Source organism: Canis lupus, chromosome 4 (genome assembly GCF_011100685.1).
Source record: "Canis lupus familiaris isolate Mischka breed German Shepherd chromosome 4, alternate assembly UU_Cfam_GSD_1.0, whole genome shotgun sequence".
NCBI classification, from domain to species: domain Eukaryota; kingdom Metazoa; phylum Chordata; class Mammalia; order Carnivora; family Canidae; genus Canis; species Canis lupus.
In genome coordinates this window covers 22,848,512-22,872,399 of record NC_049225.1, presented here as the reverse complement: position 1 = coordinate 22,872,399, position 23,888 = coordinate 22,848,512, and the positions used below count along the sequence as shown (strand labels likewise).

The following is a 23,888-nucleotide window of genomic DNA, read 5'->3' as shown; positions in this document are numbered from 1 at the left end:
ACTTGTAAAACAATCACTGGGTGAGCAGCACAATCAAGCCACATTCTTGGGGCAGCCCTTCCAAGCAGACTCTGTTGCCCTAACTGTGGCCACACTGGGAGATGCTGGCAGGGGAGGGGCCAGGCAGCTGGCACAGGGGACAAGCCCAGAATCCAGTGACTGAAAGGAACAAGGTCAACGAGTTAGTCCTGACAGGTGAGTCAGGTAACCTGGGAGGGTGGGAAGATACAGTCCTTCCAGAAGCTGGTGATTAGTGCCAATTACACCAGGCTCAGTTCTACAGGTTTTCTATGAGTTTCCACCGTCCCACTTACCACACACAGCAGCCAGATTACGAGGCTGGAACAACCGTGGCCAATCAGGTTGAACCTGCTGCCCCCCACCCCCGGCTGCCCCACCCGTGCGAGGACAAGGAAGCAATGAGGACGCAAACCTAGGCAAACCTAGGCCGGCTGGCTCCAGAGCTCAGAACCACTTTGAGACATGACCAGTGTCTTGGGCATCTGTGTAGCTGGCCACCTGTTGACGATGGAGGCCAGACAGCCGTGGAGGAGGCATCTTTCCCAGCTGAGGCTTAGCAACCAAGTGATGTGGCTGGCCCAGAGGTCACAGTGAGGAGCAGAGTGTGGTCTGGGGTCTTGGATCTCCAGCTTTCCGCCTCACACATCCCGCCCCCAGGTCAGGCGTGTCCAGGCAGGACCCAGGCAGGCCAGCAAAGAGCAGGCCTTGGGACTGGAGGTGCTGGGCCCTGGGGGCTGGGCAAGGGGTGGGTATTGAGCATGGGGTGCAACAGACTATCTGGGCAGCAGCGGAAGGTGGGAGAAAACACGTTTGTCGAGGACCTGCTATATGCTAGGTACTTCTACCTAAAACCCAGGGGCTCATCTCACTCTTACAACAGCCCTGAGAGGCTTCTCATTTCAGACACAAGAGGGTATCGGTGGGACTGGGCCAAAGCACCCACGAGGAGGCAGCAGAACCAGAATTCCCGCAGGGGTCTGGGTTCCCCGCAGCCTCTGGCCAACCAGTCCCCCGCCAACAGCGCAGGCCTGCAGCTCCCTCCCACTGGCAGGCAAGGGCAGGAACTGTCCTCAGGGGGGTACACGGGGCCAGCGCATCAGCTGGCTAGAGTCTTGTGAGGACAGGAGAGTGTCACCATCTCTGTCACTCTCCCTTGGGGTCACGCACACGGCAGCCTGAAGTTGAGGTCATCTGCCAGGCTGAGGCTGGGTGCCGTGCCCTTGGGTCAGCCCGCTACATGCTCCATGGGTCCTGGTGCAGCCCAGCCTACGTGGCCTAGGTGTGTGTGTGTGTGTGACTGGGTGTGCTGGCTTGGCTCAGTGGCACAGGACAGTCACATTCCAGAACTTATCATCCCCTTTACAGATGAGGAAGTGAGGGTCCGAAGGAGATGTGACTCACAGAGCCAGTGCCTGGTGGGGCTGAGGGCAAGGCTTCCTGACTCTCAAACTACATCCTGTGTCCTACAATCCTGTGTCCAAAGATGGGCCCAGCAGCCCATGCTGGGGTGACCTTGGGAGCAGAGGCTGATGCGGTGGAAGACTGGGTGTGGGGACCAGGAGGGCAGGGACCGGGGACTGGACTGGACCGGGCAAGGCAGCCCAAGATCTTGTGCCGGGGCCCAGTCCAGTGGGAGGCTGGTCAGCTGCACTGGTCAGGTCGGTCAGGCCAGGCCCCATGTTCTGGGCAATACTTCTACTTGGCACAACACTCCCTCCAGACTATGGAGTGAGGGGAGACAGGTATCAAGAACTGAGGAGGAAGTCAAGGTTCAATGAAGGGAGCAAGAGGCAGGGTGGGCGAGGACTTGTGCATTTAGGGAGAACTGGGTTTGATTCTTGTCCAGGCCATGGGGTAGCTGAGTGACCTTAGGTAAGTTACTTAACCTTTCTGAGCCTCATCGTGTTCATCTACAGACGAGGAAATAATTGGGGCAAAGCACCTGGCACAGGACAGCACAGGGCCAGGGTCCTGGGCAGCTGACGGAAAGGCTGCCCTGAACCCTGGGTTTGAGGCCAGCTGACTAATCCCAGCTGTTGTGAGGCCCAAATTCCTTCTGGAATCCCACCAGGGTCAAAACTGAACTGGGAAGTGAGCCAACCTCAGCCGTGGGTGGAGGGCACCAATGACTCAGGTCCCTGGCCCTGACAATGCTGCCGCCAAGGAAGTGATGACGCTAAACAGATACTAGATGCTTTGCTCAGAAAGCCCACAAAGATAAGCCTGGGCTGTACCTTTAACAAAGAATAAAATCTCTCAGCTGATTTTTGGTCTTCTCTCTTCTACTTGGAGTTCTCTAAAAAAGCATTACGTGGTCTCAGAAGCCGGGGTGTCATGCACTGACTTCCTGCCACATCATGTCCAAGCTGATTAGGGGCCCCCGAATCTTCTCTAGGGAGCACTGGGCTGAAGACAGCAGAATGAAGAGTCTTTGCTAATAACATCCCCTCTTGTAGGAACGTCCCCTGCTTTCTTAGAAGCGCTAGTTGAAGAGTCAGCTCATGGGGCTGCCTCTGGCTTTCTTTGTTGAATACAAGGAGGAAAATGAAGGTAGGTATGGTGTGGAAAGGACACAAGGGCAGGCACTAGAAACTGACATTTGGGATTAAATCGGAGACTATTAGGCAAAGCCAGCTTCTTGGGGACTCCCCCACCCTCACACTGAAAAATACCCTTCTCTTCAGCAAGTTCTGTTCACTCCCCCAAGCATGTGAGCTAGTTCCACAAGGCTGCTGGGGTCACGTGACACTAACCCCACGGGCCAGTACAGCGCCTTGGGAACAACAGTGTCCACACCGTTGTCTGCCCTTCTGCCGGAGATGCATTTTCACTTTCCTTCCTCCCTCCCAGGAAGGAATGATCCTTTGTGAAATGCTCATGACCGTGAGCAACAAAGAACACTGAGCAAAATAGTCTGGATAACTCCCACCTGCCAAGCAGCCGATGCCTCCTCCCCCAGGAAGCTGGCATGCTTCCCCTGCACCTCTACCCCCACCCAGCTCCCCAGGGCTGCATCCTCACAGCTGGCCACCCTCCTGCCCCCTCACCCCACACTCACTTCAGATCATTTCACTAACAGGGACACTTCTACTTCTGAAAACCATCTCCCTTCAACAGAACACCCGAGGCCCCCATTACTTCTTTCTCTGTGTGCTCCCGGGTGTTCTCATCTCCAAGCTCAGTGATGGCTGTTTTCCTTTAAAATGGATATGCCGCCCATTTGTAAAACACCTAGGGTTGTGATGAGTCCCCACCCAGACCACTGCCCCAAATGATTACCAGCATTAAAGTCGGTGAAAAAAAAACAAAAAACAAAAAAACCAAGGGAGAGATTTTGGGCTCCCGCAAGGGGAGGGGGAGATGGGAGATTTATTTTTAGTTAAAAAAAATTTTTTCCCCTAGATATCAAGTCTCAGAAAACCTTTCGAGGGTGTCTTTTCTAATTCTCTGGCTGAAGAGTGGGAGTGTGTACTAGCCTGAGACGGTGGGGAACATAAGCTGCTCCCACCGGGTGGATTACTGGCTGCTTCCCAGTCTAATCAGCTGTCTGCAGGACACCGGGGTGCCGGAGCTCTTCAGAGAAGGGGAGGCTTGATTTATGGCTCTCGGGGTTGCTGCTTCATGGGGGCAAGCTCCGTTCTGCACAACTTTCAAGAGAGAACTCCTGGTCTGATCCAGTTCCCTTCTCTCTGATTCCCAAGCCTGCCTGCTCCCCCAAGGAACAGCCCTGCAGAAGCCTTCAAGAAACCCAAAGAAGTGTAAATTACTACTCATGTCAGACAACCGTGGTGGCCACACAACCCGAGGGTCGCCTTTTGAAACCACAGAATACATGGCTCTCCAGGACAGATCAGGACAAAGCCACACCCGGTACCACTGGCCGAAGCTGCAGAGCCATGCTGCTGTGAGTGAGAAAAAATCCACGAGAGCGAGAGGCTGGTCATCCCTTTCGGGTGTCAGTCCAGTCTGGCCTCCACCTCTCTGTCTGCTCCTTGGCTGTGGTTCAGCCCACAGAGGCTTCAAGGAGGTGGGAGAGAGGGAAGGATGAAGGGAATATCCTCCCATGGGTCACAGCAGGCTGGTTATGCCCCCTGCCCCTCGCCCTGGCTACAGGGAGAATGGCCTTACTCATTCTGGGATATAAAGCCTAACTCTTTAGGATTCCTATACCCACCCTTCAAAGATCCTCATATTATCCAATTTGACTATGCTGTTTCCTGCCAAGACCCTAATACAGCCACCAACTAGGCTTTCATTAAATGTCCCGTATTCATTACACCCTTGAACCAATGTGCCTGACATATCATAAACATGGACATTAAAAGACCCTACCCCGACACAAGCCATGGACCACTTGAAGGATCCCTGTTTGAAAACCCAGGCCTGACACCCTCAGTCTCTAGAATAGGGGAGGTTTCTGGAGCCCAACTTTAAGGAGTGAAGGATTCCTAGATTCCTGTCTTTCTGGGGTCCCCTGTCTGGTGGGCGGGTACTCTCTCACCGACAGAGCGGGGATCCACACAGCCTTGGGTTTTAGGCCTAAGAACTGGCCATTCCAGAGGATTTCCTTTTTTTTTTTTTTTTCTTTTTAAGAAGGCTCCATGCCCAGTGCAAAGCCCAATGCGGGGCCTGAACTCATGACCCTGAGATCAAGACCTGAGCTGAAGTCAAGAGTCTGACACTTAACTGACTGAGCCCCCTGTCAGGTGCCCCTCCAGGGGATTTCCATTCCAGGGGAACCTCCTTGGACAGGGAGGGCTGGGAATTGTCACATCTTGCTGTCCGCCAGAAGGGGCAAGGCTGGGAGAGACAAAGGGCCTGTGGTCGGGTTTTGGCACCAGCCTCCTACCAGCTCCGAGTCCACACTGGCGACAAAGTTCAGAAGAAGCTATAAAATAAGGTGGAATGTAACCAGCAGTGAGAAAAGTGATCAGCACGCCCACCGTCCACCGTGCGACTATGCCCCATTTGGATGTCTTTCAATCTCCTTCAAAGGTCTCAGGAGAGTTCTGTAAAGTGTCTGGAACATGTGCCCGGCACGGCTGCCAGCTCCCCAGCTCTGCCCTGCACCGAGCTCAGCGGCAGCTCTTCTGGCGCACTGCCTGGCCCTCCCGGCCCTTGCTTCCTGTCTCACCAACGCTCCTCAGTGTCTGTTGCACAGCGCCGAAGTCCTTGCCATCACCCCGTCCTAGATGAGGTGCACGAGCAGGGCAGAGCAGGCCGAGCCAAGTACCAAGCCCAAGCACACATAGAAGGACATCACCACCCCCGTGGCCTCGGCCAGCTCCCGGGGCACGATCTTCGGCCCGTACATAAGAGCCAGGGTGCTGAGGTAGCCGTTGCTAAGTCCCAGCAATGAGGTGAAAAGCACCGGGTAGAGGTCGGACTGGAAGACCACCGTGTGCAGGTGGATGCGGGGCTGGTAGTTGCAGAACATGAAGAGGGGGAGGAGACAGGTCCGGAGGAGCACAAGCCCGGGAAGGACCTTACTCCTGGGCCCTGGCACCTGAATCCAGGCTGTGATCTGCCGGCCACACAGGTCAGCAAAGTTGAACAGGAGGAAGGTGGTGAGGGGGACGAAGAACTTGGTGGTCCACAGTGAGCCCGAGCCCTTGTCAACAGACTCGATGTTGGTGGAGATGGCAGGGAAGACAAGGCTGGTGATGAAGAAGAGGTAGAGGATGCAGAAGCCCAGGCCGGCTGTCCTCTTCAGGATGGGCCAGAGGGGTGGGGTCGAGGACTCGCTGGATCCAGGGGCTGCCAGAGGGGCGCTGGGGGAGTCCTGCGGCGGCTGCTCCTCCCCAGAAAACACATGGGCCGGCCAAACAGGCCTCAGGTAGAACCTGCAGGGGGAGAGGCTCATGGGCGGAAGGCCCGGGGAAGCAGGGTCCCCTGGGATTTCAGGGGACCTACAGGCCCGGTGCAGAAAGCCTCAGGATGCCCTGGGACACACGTGTCGGGGTGGCCAGAGGGAGGCCCGTACAGTCCCTGGCCTGCCTGTCCTAGTGTTGCCCAAAAGACTGGTAACCGAGCCATGCACAAGCCGGGACAGAGGGAAACAGCACTCACTACCTCGGGATGAGCATTGTTTTGTTTTGCATTGGGGAAGGGGTGGAGATAAAACAGCATTTTAAAATATGCATTTTTAAAATTATAAAATTAACACGATTGATGTAATGAACCCAAAATGCAGAAGGAAAAAGGTAGAGTAGAACGAGAACGGTCACCTCTGGTTTCACTCTTTAGAGGTCCCGATGGTTAAAAATCTAGTGTCAGGTAGGGCAGCCCGGGTGGCTCAGCGGTTTAGCGCTGCCTTCAGCCCAGGGCATGATCCTGGAGACCCGGGATCCAGTCCCACGTCAGGCTCCTTGCATAGAGAGCCTGCTTCTCCCTCTGCCTGTGTCTCTGCCTCTCTCTGTCTCTCTCTCTCTGTGTCTCTCATGAATAAATAAATAAAATCTTAAAAAAAAAATCTAGTGTCTCTTGCTCCATCAGTGTGCAAACATCTGCGACTGCCCTCCCCCTGCACATACTTCCTAGTTCTGTTTCTTAAGCAAAAGTGGGATTAAACTATATACATTGTAAAACTTTCTACAACAGGACAATTCCTAAGTATATTAGTAAATATATATAAATATATAATGTGTGTGTTACTTTATATATATTAGCAAATATATAAGCAAAGTATATCAGCACCTTACATAACGGCCCAAATAACGTGCATACCATACATCCACACGTGCACCTAATCACGTCTAGAACAATATCTTGTGGCAAAACTTCAGCATGGAGACACTTGATTCGATGCCTCTCTGTTGGGTAGCTCAGGATATTTCACTCTATGCATATACAATTTAACTGCTCCCCTACTGATGGACATTTAGGTTAGTTCCAACTCCTCTCTACTACAAATAATGGTGTGATGAATAGTCCTACACATACAACTCTGCACATGCATGTTAGTATTTCAGTAGAGCAGATTTCTAGAGGAGGGACTTCTGGATCAAAAGGTTTATACCTTTTTAAAAATTTTGAGACATCAGTACAGTGCCCTCCAAATAGGTAGAACCAATTTATCTCTGCTTTGTACCACTCACCTACCCCATCTACGGTCTCTACAGGGTCACCGGTTTCTTTAAAAACACTGACCACAATTTATAACCACTGGGTTAGTTTACCGGTTTATCATCTGGCTCCTTCAACAGAAGACAGCTCCCTGTTTCCTGTTTGTTAAGGAGCATGTTTGCCTGTTTCTAGCTAACTCTCCAAGCACAGAGTAACCTTCAAAACATACTTGGAACTAATAAGCCTATAAAGGCATCTCCGCCTCCCCCCACCCCCATTGCCTAAACACTGAATATTATCAGTATTTTCAATTTCTGCTACTCTGATCAGAGTAGAAGACGCTTGGGTCGCTTGGCCTCCCCGTCTTGCTGTAGGACCTTGCCTGAGTCACTCAACCTCTCTGGGCCTCAGATGCTGAAAGCCAGGAAACATAGGCTGACTGCATGATCCCACCTCAAACACAAGGCTTGGTGTGTGGTCTGGAGAACAGTAGCGTGGTGATTGCTGGGTTCTGGAGTCAGCCCCCCTTCTGTCTCCCCATGGGACCGTAGGCCAGGCACAGCCCTCTGTGGGCTTACTTTCCTCCTCTGTAAGATGGAGGGGTGCTGCAGCCGCAAGCTTCTGGGCCCCCTGCCAGGCCGCCCATCCTAAGTGCCTATGGGTCACAGGCGAGTCAGTGGGACGGCTCCTCCTCTGAGCCACTTTTCCATGTGATGCTGAGCTGGGCACTGCAGCCTTGAACTCTGTCTTGTTGCACAACCACTATTTAGGGAAAGGAGTATTCTTACTTCCTCCTCTACTCCGCGGCAGGTCCTAGCCTTAAGTCAGTTCTGAGAGAGCTCCTCCCCGAGTTCCTCTGGTCAAAGCTCTTCCTCATTAGGTTCCACATGTCCCCCAGCCAGCAGCCTCCCACACTGCCTGTGGCTCTGTTCCTCCTGGGGACAGCACCTGTGGGCTCCGTTTTAACTACCATTTAGCCCGAGCAGCTCCAGGAGCCTGGCTGTCTCCAAAGCTCCATCCTCAGATGTGTTTCTGTAAACCTGGAAGTCTTAACCAAAGTTTTAATCAGCAAAGAGAGAGAAGCTTCCATGGGACAGCCTAGCCCTTGGGTGTTCCTGATTTCACAGGCTCAGCTGGAAAGGATGATGGCCTGCTCAAGTGAGACTGGAATCTTGGGTGGCCAATTGTCACTGCTTGCTGAGCCTGTCCTAGCGTTAGCACCGAAAGCCCCTCCTCCTGGGAAGCCCTTGGGTCCCAGGCAAACAGGGAAAGTTGGCTGCCCCACTGAGCAACACCGTGAAACAGGACATGGGGAAACAGAAGAAGGAGTCCTGGGACCCTCCTGCCTTCTGTCCATTCTGTGACTCAACAATAAATTAATCAGCAACGATGAAGTGTGAGGCAGTGTGTGTCATGTTGGGGGCAGTGAGCTACCCAGACGCCAGGGATCACAGGGATGTCATCATGCAGTGTAACTGGGTACTTTCTCTGGGGAAGGCAGGGGGATCTGCAGGGTCACCCAGGAGACTCTCCCAGGGACAGAAGGAGAGATGATCAAAGACCCTGGCAGTCACAAGCTGGGGATGCAGCAGGACATGGTGCAAAGGGCACAGTCCCAGTCTGCGGCTCACCGCATGAGCAGCCTGTGCACAAGGCTCGGTTTCCTCATCTATAAAACAGGGAAGGGCTGTGACAAGTGCATGCAGTGGTCACACATAAGAAGTGAAGAAAAGACACGCAGGCGCACGCCACTTATCTTGGCACCGCCACCAACATGGGTAGTCATGGAAAAGCACAGAGCTAGGACCTGGGCCTCCTCAGCTCCGCCAGCTTGCACACTGTGCAGCCTCCAGCTGGCCCCCTGCCCTCCTCTGGCTCCGTTTCTTCACCCGTAGAACGGGGAAGAGAATTCCTACCTCTCCTATATCAAATACAATAATAGATCAGAAAATGCCTGGAAAAGAATAGAATGTGAGAAAAAGTTAAAGGCTGTTTTTTAAAAAGCAGCAAGAAGAAAGAAAAAGGGATGAGAGAGAAAAAAAGAGAGAGAGAAAGAGAGATTGAAGTAAAGTCCCCCAGGGTGGAGAGGGGCCTGGGGGGACAGTGGGTAAAGCGCAGCTCTGGAGTCAGGGGGACATCCTGCTTCTGCTGCCCATGGGCTGGGGGACTCAGGCAAAGTCATTCACCCTCTCGGAGCCCAGCTGGGCTTCTCACGGGGAACAGGTGCGTGAGTCCCCCGATGTGAGACGGCCCCTCAGGCCAAGCTGAGCACAGTGCAGAAGCAGCAGAGGCGCTCAGTGAATGGAGCTATTCTTTATCATCCCTACTCCTTGGACCCACTCCCACCGCCTGGCCTCCCGGTCCCCAAACAGGGACAGCAGACTCCAGCTGCTCGGGGTGGGGCGCCGCACAAGGCCGGCTGCTGGCATCCACTGGCCTGGCCAACTCCCGGAGTGGCTACTGCGAGCCAGCTAGAGCGGGGGGCTCCGGGCTGCAGCCGTGACCAAAACCCGCACCATTCCTGCCCAGCGCGGGGGTGGGGGGTGCACAGTAAGCGAGAAAACAAACAGGCCACCTGACTAGGACAAAGCAAGCAGAGAGCATAAGGCAAGGTGGCGTAAGGGCAGCTGGGAGGAGGCGCCGGGAGTGAGGGGAGGCCCACCTGGCGTACTCCAGCCGCGGCAGCAGCAGGTAGAGTCCGACGCAGAGCCCGAGGAAGACGTCTGCGGTCAGGAAGAAGGCCAGGGTGCTGTCCGTCACGTCGCTGGACGCCGCCAGGTCCACCAGCAGGGCCACGGCACTGATGGTGCCCCCCATGGCTCCTCCTGCAGAGAGCACAGGATGCCACGGAGATGGGTGGGTGGGGGTCCACCTTCCTGCATCTCGGGGCCCCCTCCCCTTCCTCCCAGCTCTGATGGAACCGAGATAAAAGGTCTCCCCGCCGACAAAGATGCCGTATCTGTCACGGGGTCCTGACGCCTTGGCAGACATGGAGGGGTTGGGATGCCGTGAGCTTGGACTCCAGGAGGGTATCAGGGGTCTCATCCCAGGTTCTTGCTGATGGGCTTGTAAGAGTTGCTGCCTGAGGTGGCAAAGGCCCCCCAAAGTTTCACCTCCGACCTGGGACCTTCCATCTCGCTTTACCGCCCTTCTGGTGGGGTCAGAGCGGGATGTGTCAGAGAGCTCCCGTCCTCAGCCCAGCCACCCACCAACCAAACTGGGTCAGAGGTTTAGGGAACGTTCTAGGATGGATCCTGCCACTGCCCTGAGCAACACTGTCCCCAAACCCTCTGTGCTGCCAACCGTGAGCTCGTGGAACTGAGCTTGTACCCTGAGGGAGGTGTGGCACTATAATGTTCTCTCTTGCCTTTGACGTGGGACCCACGTGACCACGTGCCACCACCATTCACTGCTACCAACAGAGGAGGCGGCACAACTTAGTGGACCCCTGGGTCCAGGACCCAGACAGATGCACATCTGACCCTGGACTCTGCTGCTTGCTTGCTGTGACTTGAGGACTTACATGACTCCGCAGAGCCACAGTTTGCTCATCTGTAAAATGGGGCTGATAAACCCTGCCTTGCATAGCTGCTTTGAGGACTGAATGAGATGATGTTCGGAAAGAGCCCAACACCTAGTAGGCCTCCACAAGTGCCAGTCGCCTTCTTTGCCACCATCATGCAGTCACTTCTGGGAGGCAGGGGACGGGCCTTACTTTTCTGTTGAACCTTCACAACTTGTGCTGGGCAAGACCCAGAGGCAGACACATTGTGCGTGCCCCCAGGTCATTCACTCCTCTCTGCCTCTGTCTATTTGCCTGCAAAATGGGGCTAGTACTTGTCCTCTGCATCGGCCGAGGCCTGTGGGTATGCTGCACTGCCTGCCTGAGTGAACGAGTTTGCCCACGTTAGAGGATCAGGATACAGATTCTCAAGGAGGCGAGAAGGTAGCTGGCTGCAGACAGAAAACAACACACAGGTCTGTGCGGGCAGGGACTGGTCTGTCACATACACGGCTCTGACCGCGTGGCACCGTTCTGCCTGTTGTTGCACAGAGCAGCGGAGAGGGGCACGGTTTAGGGCTGTGGCTCTGCAGGGAACAGCCGGTTGCCCTGATGGCCAATCCTTTCTCCTTAACCTCCACAGAAGCCTTATCAGCCTGGGTGGGGCCAGAGTGATGTGAAAGGACGGCAAAGAGACACAAGTTAGCACAGTGAGGAAGAGCGCAGACCCTGGAACCAGAGCATCTGAGTCTAATCCTGCTTCTACCACTCCTGGCTGTGCAGCCCTCGGCAAGTCACTGAACCTCTCTGTACCTCCACGTCCTCACCTGTAAAATGGGGATGTTAGTAATACTCAGGTTAAAGGGCTCTTATGAAGATAAAAAGGATTATTACACAGACTGGGTTCAGAACGGTGCCCGGCACGAAGTGCGTATAAATCCTCTCAGATTCCCAGTTAGGTGTTTGGGTATTTCTGTCCTTCCTACATCAAAGCAGCAACAACAAGGTCAACCCCTTGCCAAGAGGGTACCAGCTTCCGAGAAGCTGTAATCCCCACCTGGGTGTTTTGTAAGAAATGGAGCTAAACTTGAGTAAGACACTTGCCGGCTGCCCCGAGGAAGAGATCTTAACATCACTGCCTATTCATTTCCCCCTCTCTCCCCAACTTGTAGGGAATTTACAATATTATCATCAACAACAAACCAGGCCTCCGGGAGCTCATCTTTCATGACTCCCTACTTTTATCTCATCAGTTATGGAAATACATGCAAATGAGGGGGGTTAAGAAAACACCAGCACAAAACAAATGAATCCTTCCTTGGATGCCAACATGCACAGAATTCACAGATGGGCTCCTCTGGACGAGATGCCACGGGGGGTTGGTGGTGGTGCCGGTGGGGCCTCTGGGAGATGGGGCCACCTTGGATTTCCCAGGGTGAGGGGCACCCGATGGGGGCCCCCGTAGAGTGATGACACCGGCTTAAGGTGTCAGTACTGGTAATCAATACTGAAGTGTGAGCGCCGGATTATTCCACTTTTTCAAAAATAGACTTTCTGAAAATTTCACAGGACAGTCCCCTCATTGAGAAGATTCATAGGTGACCAGATGAACCTGAAGGGCCCCCTGCCAGCATAAATGGCATGTTCAGTCACTGGCTCCTAGACAGGTAGCCAGCAAGGCGTTTATAATGAAAAATACATCCTCCGGCAGGATGGAGGGAACTTCTTTCTGAGACTCAGGTGCCAGAAGACATGAAATCCAGTGTTCTGGGGCCATTTCCCTCAGGCTAGGCATGTCCTTCTCAAAGCACTGCTAGGGGCATATTGATTGTACTCAAGGAAGTTGGCAATGGGTCTCCTTTTATTTTACTTTAGATCCGAGGATTTCCCTGGATAGAGCCAGAAGCCTAATGTTATGCCAAAAATGGCATTCAGACTTGACGGACATCTGAACTCTGATCTGGAGATGGGACCACCTCCAGGCCTGAGTTGAGAAGGGATCAGAGGCTCAGGAGGCAAGATAGGGATCTGTTAGTGATGTCTGGCACTGGTGTGGGCGTGGGGAGGAGACACACATGTGTCCAGGCACTTGTCATTCCTGCCACATACTGCCTGGCATCAGCAATTAATGGACACAGAGCAGAGATTCTCTGTGAAACTCTTCTCAAGTGGGCAGATGCTTACAGCACTCCTTCACACAACAGGGACGTGCCCAGACACCAAACCAAGTGGCCAAATCCCCAGCCTTGCATTAAGGGATGGTGGTCTTCTGCAAAAGCGCAGATTCTTACTGACCCACCTCCTTTTTTATCTTGTTGGGACATCAGAGCGAGGGAACAGAGTTGCTAAGGCCTGGACAACAGGCTTGGGATCAGCATCAAACTCCACTCAGCCAAAGGGGCTGGTCCAAGTCGTGCATCTGCGTCCCCAGAGAATGCCAAAGTTCAAGGTCATGGAGGTGTTTCTTTGCTAGGCTATCAGCTCCTGAGAGGCTGGGTCTTGTTCATCTTTGAATCTCTGGCACATAGTAGGTCTTCTATAAAATGAGAAAGGAAGAAAAGGGGGTGAAGCTAAGAGGAAGGAGAAGGAAAGAGAAGAGAGGGGACAGGAGGAGGCGAGGGGACAAGGAAGAAGGGAGGAAAGGAACGCTCTTTCAGGACTTGTACTTGGTAGGTAGGTGTGTTTGCCAAAAGTGGCTGCAACTGGCTTCCCTCCCACCTGCTCTTCTTACAGGACGACTTTCGCGTTCTCCGGCTGATGCCTGTGGGGTCTGTGTCCTCTCCCCTCCAATCCACGTGGCTCGTGGCTATGGTCAATGTGGCCCTAAATGGCTTCCACAGCTAAGCCATGAAAGGAAATAATGTTTCTGGCTGGGTCTCCCGGGATGCTCGCTCTAGTGACCCAGGCACCATGCCTCGGGGAAGTCCATTCAGCCTGCTGATGCCCCGGGAGAGAGGAGCTCTGGCCCCAGCCCCAGCCTGGCTGAGTTTCTTAGAAGTGGGTCCTCCGGGCCTGTCGAGCTATATGGGCTGATGCTGTGTGGAGGAGAGAGAGAGTGGTCCCTGCCAACTCCTACCCAGATTGCAGATTTGTGAGCCAAAGAAATGACTGCTATTGTTTGAAGCCACAAAGTTGTGGGGTGCTTTGTTACCCAATAATAGAGAGTGGAAACACAGCTAATACTCATCGCCTTTTCAGGAAGGGTCATTGCGTGCTCACCTCTGGCTCTGCCGCATGACCCCCAGGTGGACTCACCTGGCCGGCTGTCTGGAGCCCGGCTCTCACCTGATATCAGCGCCTGGGCATTCCTCATGGGGAAGGAGCCAGTCATGCCGAAGACACTGCTACTGAAGATGGTGGAGGTGCCACTGAGGATCGCCATGCAGACAATGGTGACAGCAAAGAAGCCGTAGGCCCAGGAGGAGGTGTCCACCTTCACCAGCACGGTCATCACCAAAAAGATGGCCAGCATGATGGTCAGCGAAGCCAGCACTCGGACATGAATCGGAACCCTGGGGTGGGGATGCCAGAAGTGGTCAGAGATCCCCTTGGGCCGCCCATGCCAGGCCAGGCTTGGTGAAGTTTCCTAAGGGACACGCTGCAGCCAGGAGGCCTGAGCCTGAATCCTGCCTTCCTGGCTAATGAGGTCCTGGCTAAGGGACCTGTGGTCTGCGACTCAATTGCTCTGGTTTCAGCTTCTGCATCTGTCTAGCAGAGAGGAGAATGGATCCACCTGAAGGGGTGGCTGTGCGGGTCTCCAGAGGGGAGTGTGCAGAGTGCAGGGGGCACAGCAGCTCAGGGCAAATGTTCTGTGGATACTGCTTCTTTTCATGTTGCTGTGAGATTCAAGGACAGGACATGAGGGCTCTCAAGGTGAGCCCCTGCTCCCCCACCACACCGCTGAGCTCCCACTGGCTTTGTCTAGTGTTTCAACACAGCAACCACCCTCTGAACTTCCTCTTCCCAAACTGAGCAGGGAGGGCAGGAGGGAAAAGGACAGAAAATCATCATCCTTGGGATACAGCAATCACCCAGAGTACTTAATTTGTGCCAAGTACTCTTCGGAATGTTTCTGCATGCTGACTTGTTGAATTCTCCCACCAGCCCCGTAAGACAGGCCCTCTTCCCTATCCTGCACCTACAGGGAGGGAAACCGAGGCCAGAGATGCTAAAGAACTAGCTCAAGGTCACTCACGGTGAGCCTCGAGAGGATAAGCTCCAGTCTGCGCTCTCAGAATGACACTCTGCTGCCTCCCAGGAAGGAAGGAAATATGGGTGGTCCAGAACAGGTGGCCAGGGCACAAGAGTTCTCTTGTGACCATCTCAGCTGTCACGGGCAGCAGCTGATGCCAAGCTAGCGCAGCCCAGGGCGGGCCCCCAACCCCACACCCACATCGTACACCACACGCTCCTCCAGGCCCCCAACTGCCCAGGCACTGCCTTGAAGGGAGAAGCAGGGAAGGCTGGCTCTCTGAGAAGCTGCACATTTTTATTCCAGGGAGAGAGAATATCATCAAAAGGGGCTGTTTAAATCATCAGATTAGACTAAGCTTTAAGCTGGATTGGATGTTTGGTTAAATTTCCTGCTAACCAGTGGGTGGGGGCTGGGAGAAAAGCCAGATTAGTTATACAAACACACACACAAATTTTTTGATAAAAAAGAAAAGACCTGAAAGGTTAAAAAAAAATGTATATATATGTACATAAATAGGTGTGAAATCACGAGCTCAGGAGGAGCAAGGATTTTTCAAAGTGCTTTTGCGGCTCCAGGCTAACTTGAGTTTTCTCTGATCTTTGTTCGGATCCTCGCTGGAGGGAGAGCAGGTGCTGCCTCCGCTTTGTAAGGGGCAGAGGGAAGCCCGAGGATGTGAAGAGGCAGTTCAAGGTCGTGGTGTGAGTCTGTGGGGAGCGGGCGTGAGCACTCCAGTCTGCGGAGCCTTGGCCCAGGGTGGCCGCCAACCTGCATCCTCTCTGGTGGGTCTGTTTCACAAATGTGCATCAGGCAACTACCGTGCGGCAGATGCTCTGCTGGATGACCAGGACAGCGGACACACAAGGGGCAGGCATCTTGCATCAGCTCCATCGGGAGTGCTCTATCGGGAGTGCCACAGGGCATCCTGGGTACACCCAGGGGTACAAAACCCAATCTGGGTATTGCACAATCTTTTTGGAGGTGGTGCCCAGGCTGGAGGGTAAGGTGTGTCGGAATGTGTGTGCACATGTGTGGAGAAGCAGAGCCCTATCCTGGCGGGGGGGGGTCTTGTCTTATCCCCCAGATAAGTGCCAAGGCTCGATCCTCAGAGTTGGGTATAGAGCGGGCATGCAGGCTTTGTCTGCCAGCATCCCTTCCCCAAAGAACTCTCCTTCGTCCATGCCAAGTGGTTCTGGAGAGGTGGCAGGCCATACTGTCCACACTGACCCAGCCCCAAATGATGGACACATGATGACTGGGTCTGGGGTGACTGCAGTGTCTCATGCCATGGGTTGCTGCATTAGAGGCTGGCATGTGAGTCAGGCAGGGCCAGGGCCAGTCACTGCCCTCCAGAAGTGACAGGTGGAGAGAAGTTCACTGTCTGCCATGACGGTGTTGGGGGCTGCTGGTTGCCACCTGGCCAACTACACAGAGAGAGACCACATTTGGAATGAAGCCAAGCAGACACACACAGAGCCCAGGGACAGTGCAAGAGAAGGACAGCTCTGGGGACATAGGCGATCCCCTAGATCCAGCAATGTGTGGAGGCAGACCTAACTTTAATTTTCTAGGTGAAGAATGAGAAAACGCTTTGTATGTCTCATTGTTTGCTACCAAGAGTGCCAGCTGACACAAAGAGGCACCTTGAGGTTTCTAGCTGGGGAGCCACGTGGTCAGGAACTGCACTGCCTTGCTGCAGGTGACCCGCCCATGTGCCCTCCCTCTACAACACACTGCAATGACAGGTAATTAACAGAGCAGCCTTCAACTGATGATGGGGGAGTGGGCGGATAAATACCCCGGCTCCCTCCCCGCAGGTCTGTGTTCCACACTCGGTCCCAGAGTCCCCAGGCAGGTCAAGCTGGGTCTGTCTCTCTGTGGGAGCTGCTTTGGTGAGGCATGCTTTATTGGCTGCCTTCCAATCACATCCCCCTTCTCCATTCTCCCGCCTTCACCTCCCAAATCAACTGCTTGCACTTAAATCCCTGTTCCAGGGGCTGTTTCTGGGGGAACACCAGATTAAGATGCATCTCCTAGGGGCTGCAGGGGCCTCATCCTGGGCAGGAACTGGTGGGCACCCGGACCCCTGGGGGCCCAGAGTATCTACCGTAAGTGCACACCAGGTGCCCTGGGGGCTGGTCGTCAGGCCTACCTGGGATGCTCAGGGTGGTTCTATCCACTCAGCCGTGTCACAGTGTGCCCCCCCACCCTCTCCCAGCAGCTGCCCCAATACCTCAAAGATAAAAGCCAGCAAGGGCACAGAGCCTGGGTCAAGACAACGTTCCTGTTTATAATTGTAAATATCATGACAATCAAGTGGAGAGAGAGAGAGAGGCTGGGTATGGGGACCGATGCCAAAAAGCGTTACCAGCTCCTTGGGGCAAGACAAAGCCCAGGGCAACTGGGAGACATGAGGAGTGCAGCCAGGACAGTGCCTTGTCCTGTTCTCCCCCTGCCCCAGGGCGGGCACAGGGCCTGGGAGGCACCTGGTGAGTATCTGTTGGATACAAACTGACCGGCAAGGGCTATTGGTGCAGGCAGGCTCTCATTCTGGGCCTAATCCCCAGTCACTCTCTGCTTTGTGACGACCCCCTGCCCCCCACCCTGCTAGCACGGCAGGGAAACCACTGGAAACACCTGCAGCGCTTGCAGCCAGCCTCTAACCACCTCCTCCCAGCCCCTGGTGAAGATGGAAGTCCACCCCAGGAATGCTGATGGCATCACAAGAGCTCTCTGGCGCTTGTCACAACAAGGTAATTAGTTGCCCTATAGGAAGGTTGCTTCGAAGAGAGCTGGGGGTGGAGACTTCTCACCCAGCACCCTCAGGACGGGCAGTGGAGGGCAGAGTGGGAGGTGAGGAGGTAAAAGCCGAAGGCGGGACAGGAGCAATGCAGTCCCCAGCTCTGCTCTGCTGCCCCCACAGGTCCCTTACCTGCACAGGCCTCTTCCTTGCCTGCAAATTACCTGCTACATGACCCGTTCTCCACCTGAGTCTCATCCCTGGGCCCCAGACTCCCAGGGATCTTGCCTGGGGCTATCTTCAATGCCCATAAAGCTTTATGAAATGTGCTGCATGAAGCCCACCCCACATGCAGTAACGGGGGCACGCTGGCATCACTCTGCTTCCTCCATCTGGGCCAGGAGAGTGGTCCAGGGGGCAACGATGCTGTTAGGATTGCAGAGAAAGTCTAGATGAGGGCTGCCCTGGTGTCAGTGGTTCTACTCTGGGCCAGGGGATGGCCGAGAAGACTGCTACAGCCCCAGGACTCTGGGGCAGGCCACACTAATGTAAGATTCTGGGAGATAACTGCAGCTCCCCACCCCCTTGCTCATGAGGGCTCAGGACCCCAGGGAACTGATTTCTTCATAAGTCTCTCAAATGTAAATCCTCCTCATAAGTATTTATGATGCTACAGATTTAACATAATAAAACACTTGGAGATTATGGATGAGCCAGTCAGAGAAAGCCAGGGTTCTCCAGGAGGGGAAAAAAAGGAGACATTTCGATCTCACACATTAAATAAAAAACAGCTTAGCCCCAAACCATCTTCCCACAACCCAGAAACAGACGGAGGCCTGCAAGCATCCCCCACGTTGCCTTCGCCCCTCTCCTATAGGCAACAGAGAGTAAGGGGAGGCTGGCAGGGGGTTGGACCTTCTGGACGATGCCCTATAATGCTGAACCTTCAAAGCCAGCAACCTGCCTGACCCAGGGAGGGTGGCGGTCCACTGCCCCCACTGCAGACAGACCTAGACCTTCTTTACCATCTCCTTCCTTCTAGCTGCCTGGAAGCCAGGGCAGAGCCCTCCCAGAAGACCCTAAGGTGTGGCTATGGTTGCAAGTGACCTGTCTAGAGGTTCCAAGTACAAGTGTGGGGTGAGGAGGGTCCCTGTTCCCATCCGACTTCACCCTGTTAGTGGCTATGGGACCTCCATGAGCCTATCTTCCCATCTGTAAAACCAGATAACAAGTTTGCTGCTCTCCGGCTGTTGTGAGGATTAAAGGAGACAATGCTCTAGGGGGTGCGAGCACTCAGAAGTGCTAACTTCCTGTCCTGTGGGTAGACCTTCCCTGCCACGCCTGACCCCTGTCCCAGACTGGCTTCTGGCCTGCTGGATCTCATGACCACAGGGGAGGCACACCACCAGCCTGGACTGCCCCTCACTGGTCCTGTGGTCTTGGGTGTAGCTCCTAACCTCTGCCTGGAAAGTGGCTAATGTCATAGCTTCCCTCTCAGGTTACTGTGTGTCACCAGGGATCACCTTTCATTACAGTTCAGACAATGATTCCAGATCTAGAAGGGGGTGAGGGCTCTCATCTATAGGAGCCTGGGCTATTCTCGCTAGACAAACCCGCATCCCTAGGCCAGCCAGCTGAGTGGACAGAGAGGATCATGAGAGAGCCCTGGAAAGGACGAGTAGCGAGAGACCAAGGAGCTTGCCCCCACCATGGCTGTCACCCCCTTTTCTTTGTCCTCCTCCCCTTGTGTCCCCTTCCCTTCTTCCTGCCTTCTCTCCTGCAGCTCTTCCCTCCAGGGACTGGCAGTGCTACAAGAACACTTGGCCCTGCTCTGAGCTCCATTCCTCCGCTCAGTCCTCCTTGGGGGAGGGGGTTGTCCTCTGGAGGCTGCACCCCATCTCTGAGAACACTGAGCGTAGTCCTCTGTGCCAGGGGAAGGCACGAGGAGGCAGGTTAAGGGTCAATTGGTTTATGATTGGGGTTGCCAGGCCCTCAGGCCATCTACACCCCATCCTGCTTTTCACACGCTGGTTTTAAAATGGGTGCAAATTCTTGGACTCTCCTTCCATTGACAGGCAGGTCTATGTCCCCTTGAAAGCAGGTGGGCTTGGTGAGCGCTTGACCTGCTGAGTACGGCATAAGTGACACCATGTGGCTGCAGAGACTAAGTCACAAAACCCATGTAGCTCCTGCCTTGCTCTCTTGGAGCATTTGCTCTCCAGCCACAACACGACATGTCCTACTACCTGAGGCCAACGTGCAAGAGCCCATGGGGAGGGGAAGGGAGGAGAGAGGAGAAGAGAGGAGATGGAGACAGGTGCCTGAGGGGACCCAGCAGCTTCCAGCCCGGCTGTCTGCTAGCACATAAGGGACACTATGCCAGAGCTGCCAACTGATGCGGCCCAGATCACGACAGACACTAATTACGGTTGGTGTTTTACACCACTACGCTTTGGGATCATTTGAACACGACAGATAACTTCAACAGCCCCAGAGCATAACACGTTTGGAAGGACAGGTCTATTGAGGCTTAGCACACGTGAGGCCCATGTGCCGCCCTCTCCCCTCCTAGGCTCAGAGCAGCCATGGCCAGGCCAATTAATCGCAGCAGCACACTCCCCCACACCCCCTCGGAATCCTGTTCAACCAGAGACCCAGGCTGGCACTACAAAGTTAGCAGAGTTGGGTAAGACTGATTTGCCATCAGGGACCTAAGCTTTCAGGCGGCTGTGCCCAGAGAAGCCCAGGTTCCTGGTGGCAGCTTAGAGGAAATCTGGGCAAAGCAGCTAGGGCTGTTGCTCCTGCAAACCTCAGCTGAGAACAGATGGTAACAGTCCCCGAGCGGGGTCTCAGGGTCATGCTCGCTCGCCTGGCTGTCCCCCACATCATTGCTTCTTCCACAGTGCAACCACGGGACTCCCTCCCCGCTCACCTCTAACACGGCATCAGAAAGGTCCCCACTGAGCCTCTGTGAGCGGTTCCCACATGAGCTGGTGGCCCATTCCCATAGAGTGGGAGCCAAAATCATGAGGTGCCAGGCTCTTAACTTCCAATTGCTCTCAGGAACGCTTGGCGGGGTGCCTGGGTGGCTCAGTCGGTTAAGCGTCTGACTCTTGATTTCAGCTCAGGTCATGATCTCAGGGTCATGGGATCGAGCCCTGAGTTGGGCTGTGTGCTGGGGGTGGAGTCTGCTTGTCTCTTTTCCCTCTGCTCCTCCCCCTGGTTCTCCCCACCCCCAACTCTATAATAAATAATTTTTAAAGATCTTTAAAAAAAGAAAGAAATGCTTGGAAGACCCGCCTCCACAGGCCCTGCCCCCCGCGCCTGCCCAGCCATCCACATGCTGGCATCTGGCCACACCGTCGATAGCCCAGGCAGCTGGTGACAGACAGGCTCCCAAGATGGGAAAGGAGGAAGAGCTGGGTCCCCACATGCCTCCTGCTGGCTGCTGACAGCATCCTAGCCTGTGTCTGGGAAGCGAAAGTCCAGCTCCCTGGCTGGGCTCCCACAGGGAAGGGCCCCAGGTGGCAGGTCTGACTTCTCAGCCTTTGCTGCCTGCCTCCCACTTGGGTGCCTGCCCTTGGAGCATGAAGAAAAGCAGCAGCCAAGAAGGAGAGGCGAGTGGAGATGGCTGGAGGGAAGGCACGGGGCCTGGCCCAGAAAGGAACATGGCCTACCTGTTGACGAGCAGGAAGTTCGCCATGAGGCACAGCACGGAGGAGACGGTGGAGGCAACAGTCAGGTAGCTCTCAAAGTAGTTCTGCAAGCACAGAAGTGAGGGGGCTGCTGATGTCACTGGGGACAGCCGGGAGGGCCCCCCTTGAGAGCAGAGACAGGGCCCTTCCCGGGGCTCTTCAGAAACCTATGAGTGATGGATGATAGGTCTACCCCAAGATGGCATGGTCCCACCCCATCATGACCCAAGACCACTTACTCAGTCACTGAACCGACACTAATACAAGCTGTGTGAAGTGCTGGGGACATAAGTTAGGATAAGACGCTGTCCCCACCCCCAGAGAGGCTGCCTGCGGCTCTGCAGCACGTGCTCCCACCTATTCTATCTGTCCTACCCACAGAGGAGCCAACGGGGACAGGACTCAGCCGCGAGCATGTGCACACAGAACAATTGTGCCCTACCAGCCTTCTTTGCCTACCACCCAATTTCAATTATCCAAATGCATTTTGTTAGGTCCCAACCACATTCTCGCATTCTTGCAACCAAGGGAGGCCTCTTAGCAATCCACCAACCCTGATGCCCACAGGGTAGAAACTTTGTTCCGACTCTGGATTCGCCCCCTCAATAGAGATGCTACCCAAAGTCAAAGCCACTTTGGGAAATGGCTCCTAGACTGGCCAAGAGGAGGAAAAAGGGGCATTTTTCTGGAAGCAGTAGTAGGGTTTTCTAGACAAAGCATGCATGAGACCATATGATAAGGAGCTCCTGATTACAACGTGCTAGAACTTATAGCTAAAGATGCTGTATGGCAACTGTACGTGGCTCTCAAAACTCAGAGAACTGTCCACTCCTTAGGGTAGATTTTACCATGTATTCGTTGTTCCTCGTGTATCTTTTTTTTTTTTAGGTTTTTAAAAATTTATTTCTTCATGACAGACACAGAGAGAAAGACAGAGACATAAGGCAGAGGGAGAAGCAGGCTCCATGCAGGGAGCCCGATGTGGGACTCGATCCCAGGACCTCGGGATCACACCCTGAGCTGAAGGCAGATGTTCAACCACTGAGCCACCCAGGTGCCCCTCAATATACCTGTCTTAAAAAAATCAGAAAGGGCTGATGACATAACTTGGCTTTGGTCATTGTATGTCAAGCCATGAACCCCAGCTTGGTGATGACCACGGGTTCTACGCCGTGAAAACAGATCACGTGTATTAAGCATTTCCTGCGTGCCAAATACAAGGGCTTTGTACTAAGTATATTGTTTCCTCTGAAAAATAAAAAAGCAGCTGTGAGTATTCAACTCTGGAAAGCTCACAAAATTAGACTTAACTGAGGCAATATTTTGAGTCACAAATGTGCCAAGTGCAAGGGACAATGTGTGGAAAAAAAAAAAAACCCTCACCAATGTGCAGAGAACTGTGGCCGTTGTAGGGATCGCTACAGAGAATGAGACAGGCTTCCTGCCTGCTAAGAAGGAAGCATCCCACTGGGAGAGTAAGATAGAGTGTGAAGGCATTTTCATCTCAAAACACCACAGGAAAAGATGTAAGAATTCTATGGGTTGGTTTCCCCCACCCCCCAAATCAGAGGTAGGAGTGGTGAGTTCTAGAAGGGGTTCTGGGTGGGTTCTGGGTGGGGGAGTGGGACCAGGGCAGGCGGACTTTGTGAGAGAATGGGAAGGAGTAGGGGTTTGGGGAAAGGTCCCAGAGGAGGTAGGGCCTGAGTGAGAGCTTGAAACGGAGGGTCAGCTCTGCCCTTTCTGGGAGAGTCTGATTGTGACATGGAGCCCGAGAGAAAGATATCAGAGTGAGCTCCTTCTGGCCTGACAATGATTGTTCCACGCTCCCTTTCCAAGCCTGCACGGTGCTTCGTGGTCTTTGAAATCTGCACCCTGAATATGAGGTGGTGGTGGTCTTGCAATTAAAATGGTAATCACAGCGAATGCGGTCCATCAACCATGAGCCTTAGAAATAGGCTTCCTCCTTTGAGATGCCACCTCATTGTTCCTGCCCTGATGGGCTCAGTAGAGCCTGGACTGGACCGAGGCACTCAGTCAATTACGTCCTGACACAGTGGCTGAGCCGACGTGAGGCCAGGCAGGCGGCAGGCGGGAGCCAGGGAGAAAGGCCCCGAGGGAGAGACAGCCGCAGGTGGGGGCCAACCCGGACGTCCCCAGACCCAAGCCCCCCGATGAGGTTCCCTTCACCCTGTGGCTGCTCATTCCGTGGCACATCTCCAAACGCCCATCGCATGGGATGCAGGATCTCCTGTCTTTGTTTCTTCGAGCAGGCTCAGGTTCCCTGAACATTTTAGGAATGGGGATTTTCTATGTTCTGGTTTGTTGATATTTAAGCGGATAATAAGCCTTTTAATGTTGGAAAGCATTTTAAATATTGACAACCGAGTAAGGCCCTGACTCGCTTTCTGTTGATGGAGCCCATTCTCTAGGCTTTACCAAGAGCACGCAGGAGGGGCGGAATGGACTGGACCCCGGGCTGTTTTTCTACTGGTACAGATGGGGGGAGCTGTGAGTGGCTGCGTAGGCTGACTCAGCACACCCCGTGGAGCTCTTCTTTTATTTCTTTCTTATTATTTTTTTAATTTAGTTCCTGATATAAACATGTGGAGGAGTTTTACTTATTGTAAATAGAGTTCTAGCAAAATGTGGTGGGCAGACTCCCTAAGTGGCCCC

At 54.0% G+C, this 23,888-nt stretch overlaps 1 protein-coding gene across 3 annotated transcripts in view; it reads right to left on the bottom strand.

The window, feature by feature from the left end:
• Nucleotides 1-3,349: 3,349 nt before the first annotated feature.
• SLC29A3 (solute carrier family 29 member 3) overlaps nt 3,350-23,888 on the bottom strand; it is a 40,529-nt gene continuing 19,990 nt past the window's right edge. For all 3 annotated transcript variants that reach the window (XM_038534252.1, XM_038534253.1, XM_038534254.1), the window contains exons 3-6: nt 21,198-21,280; nt 13,874-14,100; nt 9,749-9,911; nt 3,350-5,864 (exon numbers count right to left, since the gene is read on the bottom strand). In XM_038534252.1, the coding sequence (XP_038390180.1) occupies nt 5,210-5,864; nt 9,749-9,911; nt 13,874-14,100; nt 21,198-21,280 (1,128 nt within the window). In that variant the 3' untranslated portion in view covers nt 3,350-5,209. The remainder of the gene's footprint in view (nt 5,865-9,748; nt 9,912-13,873; nt 14,101-21,197; nt 21,281-23,888) is intronic.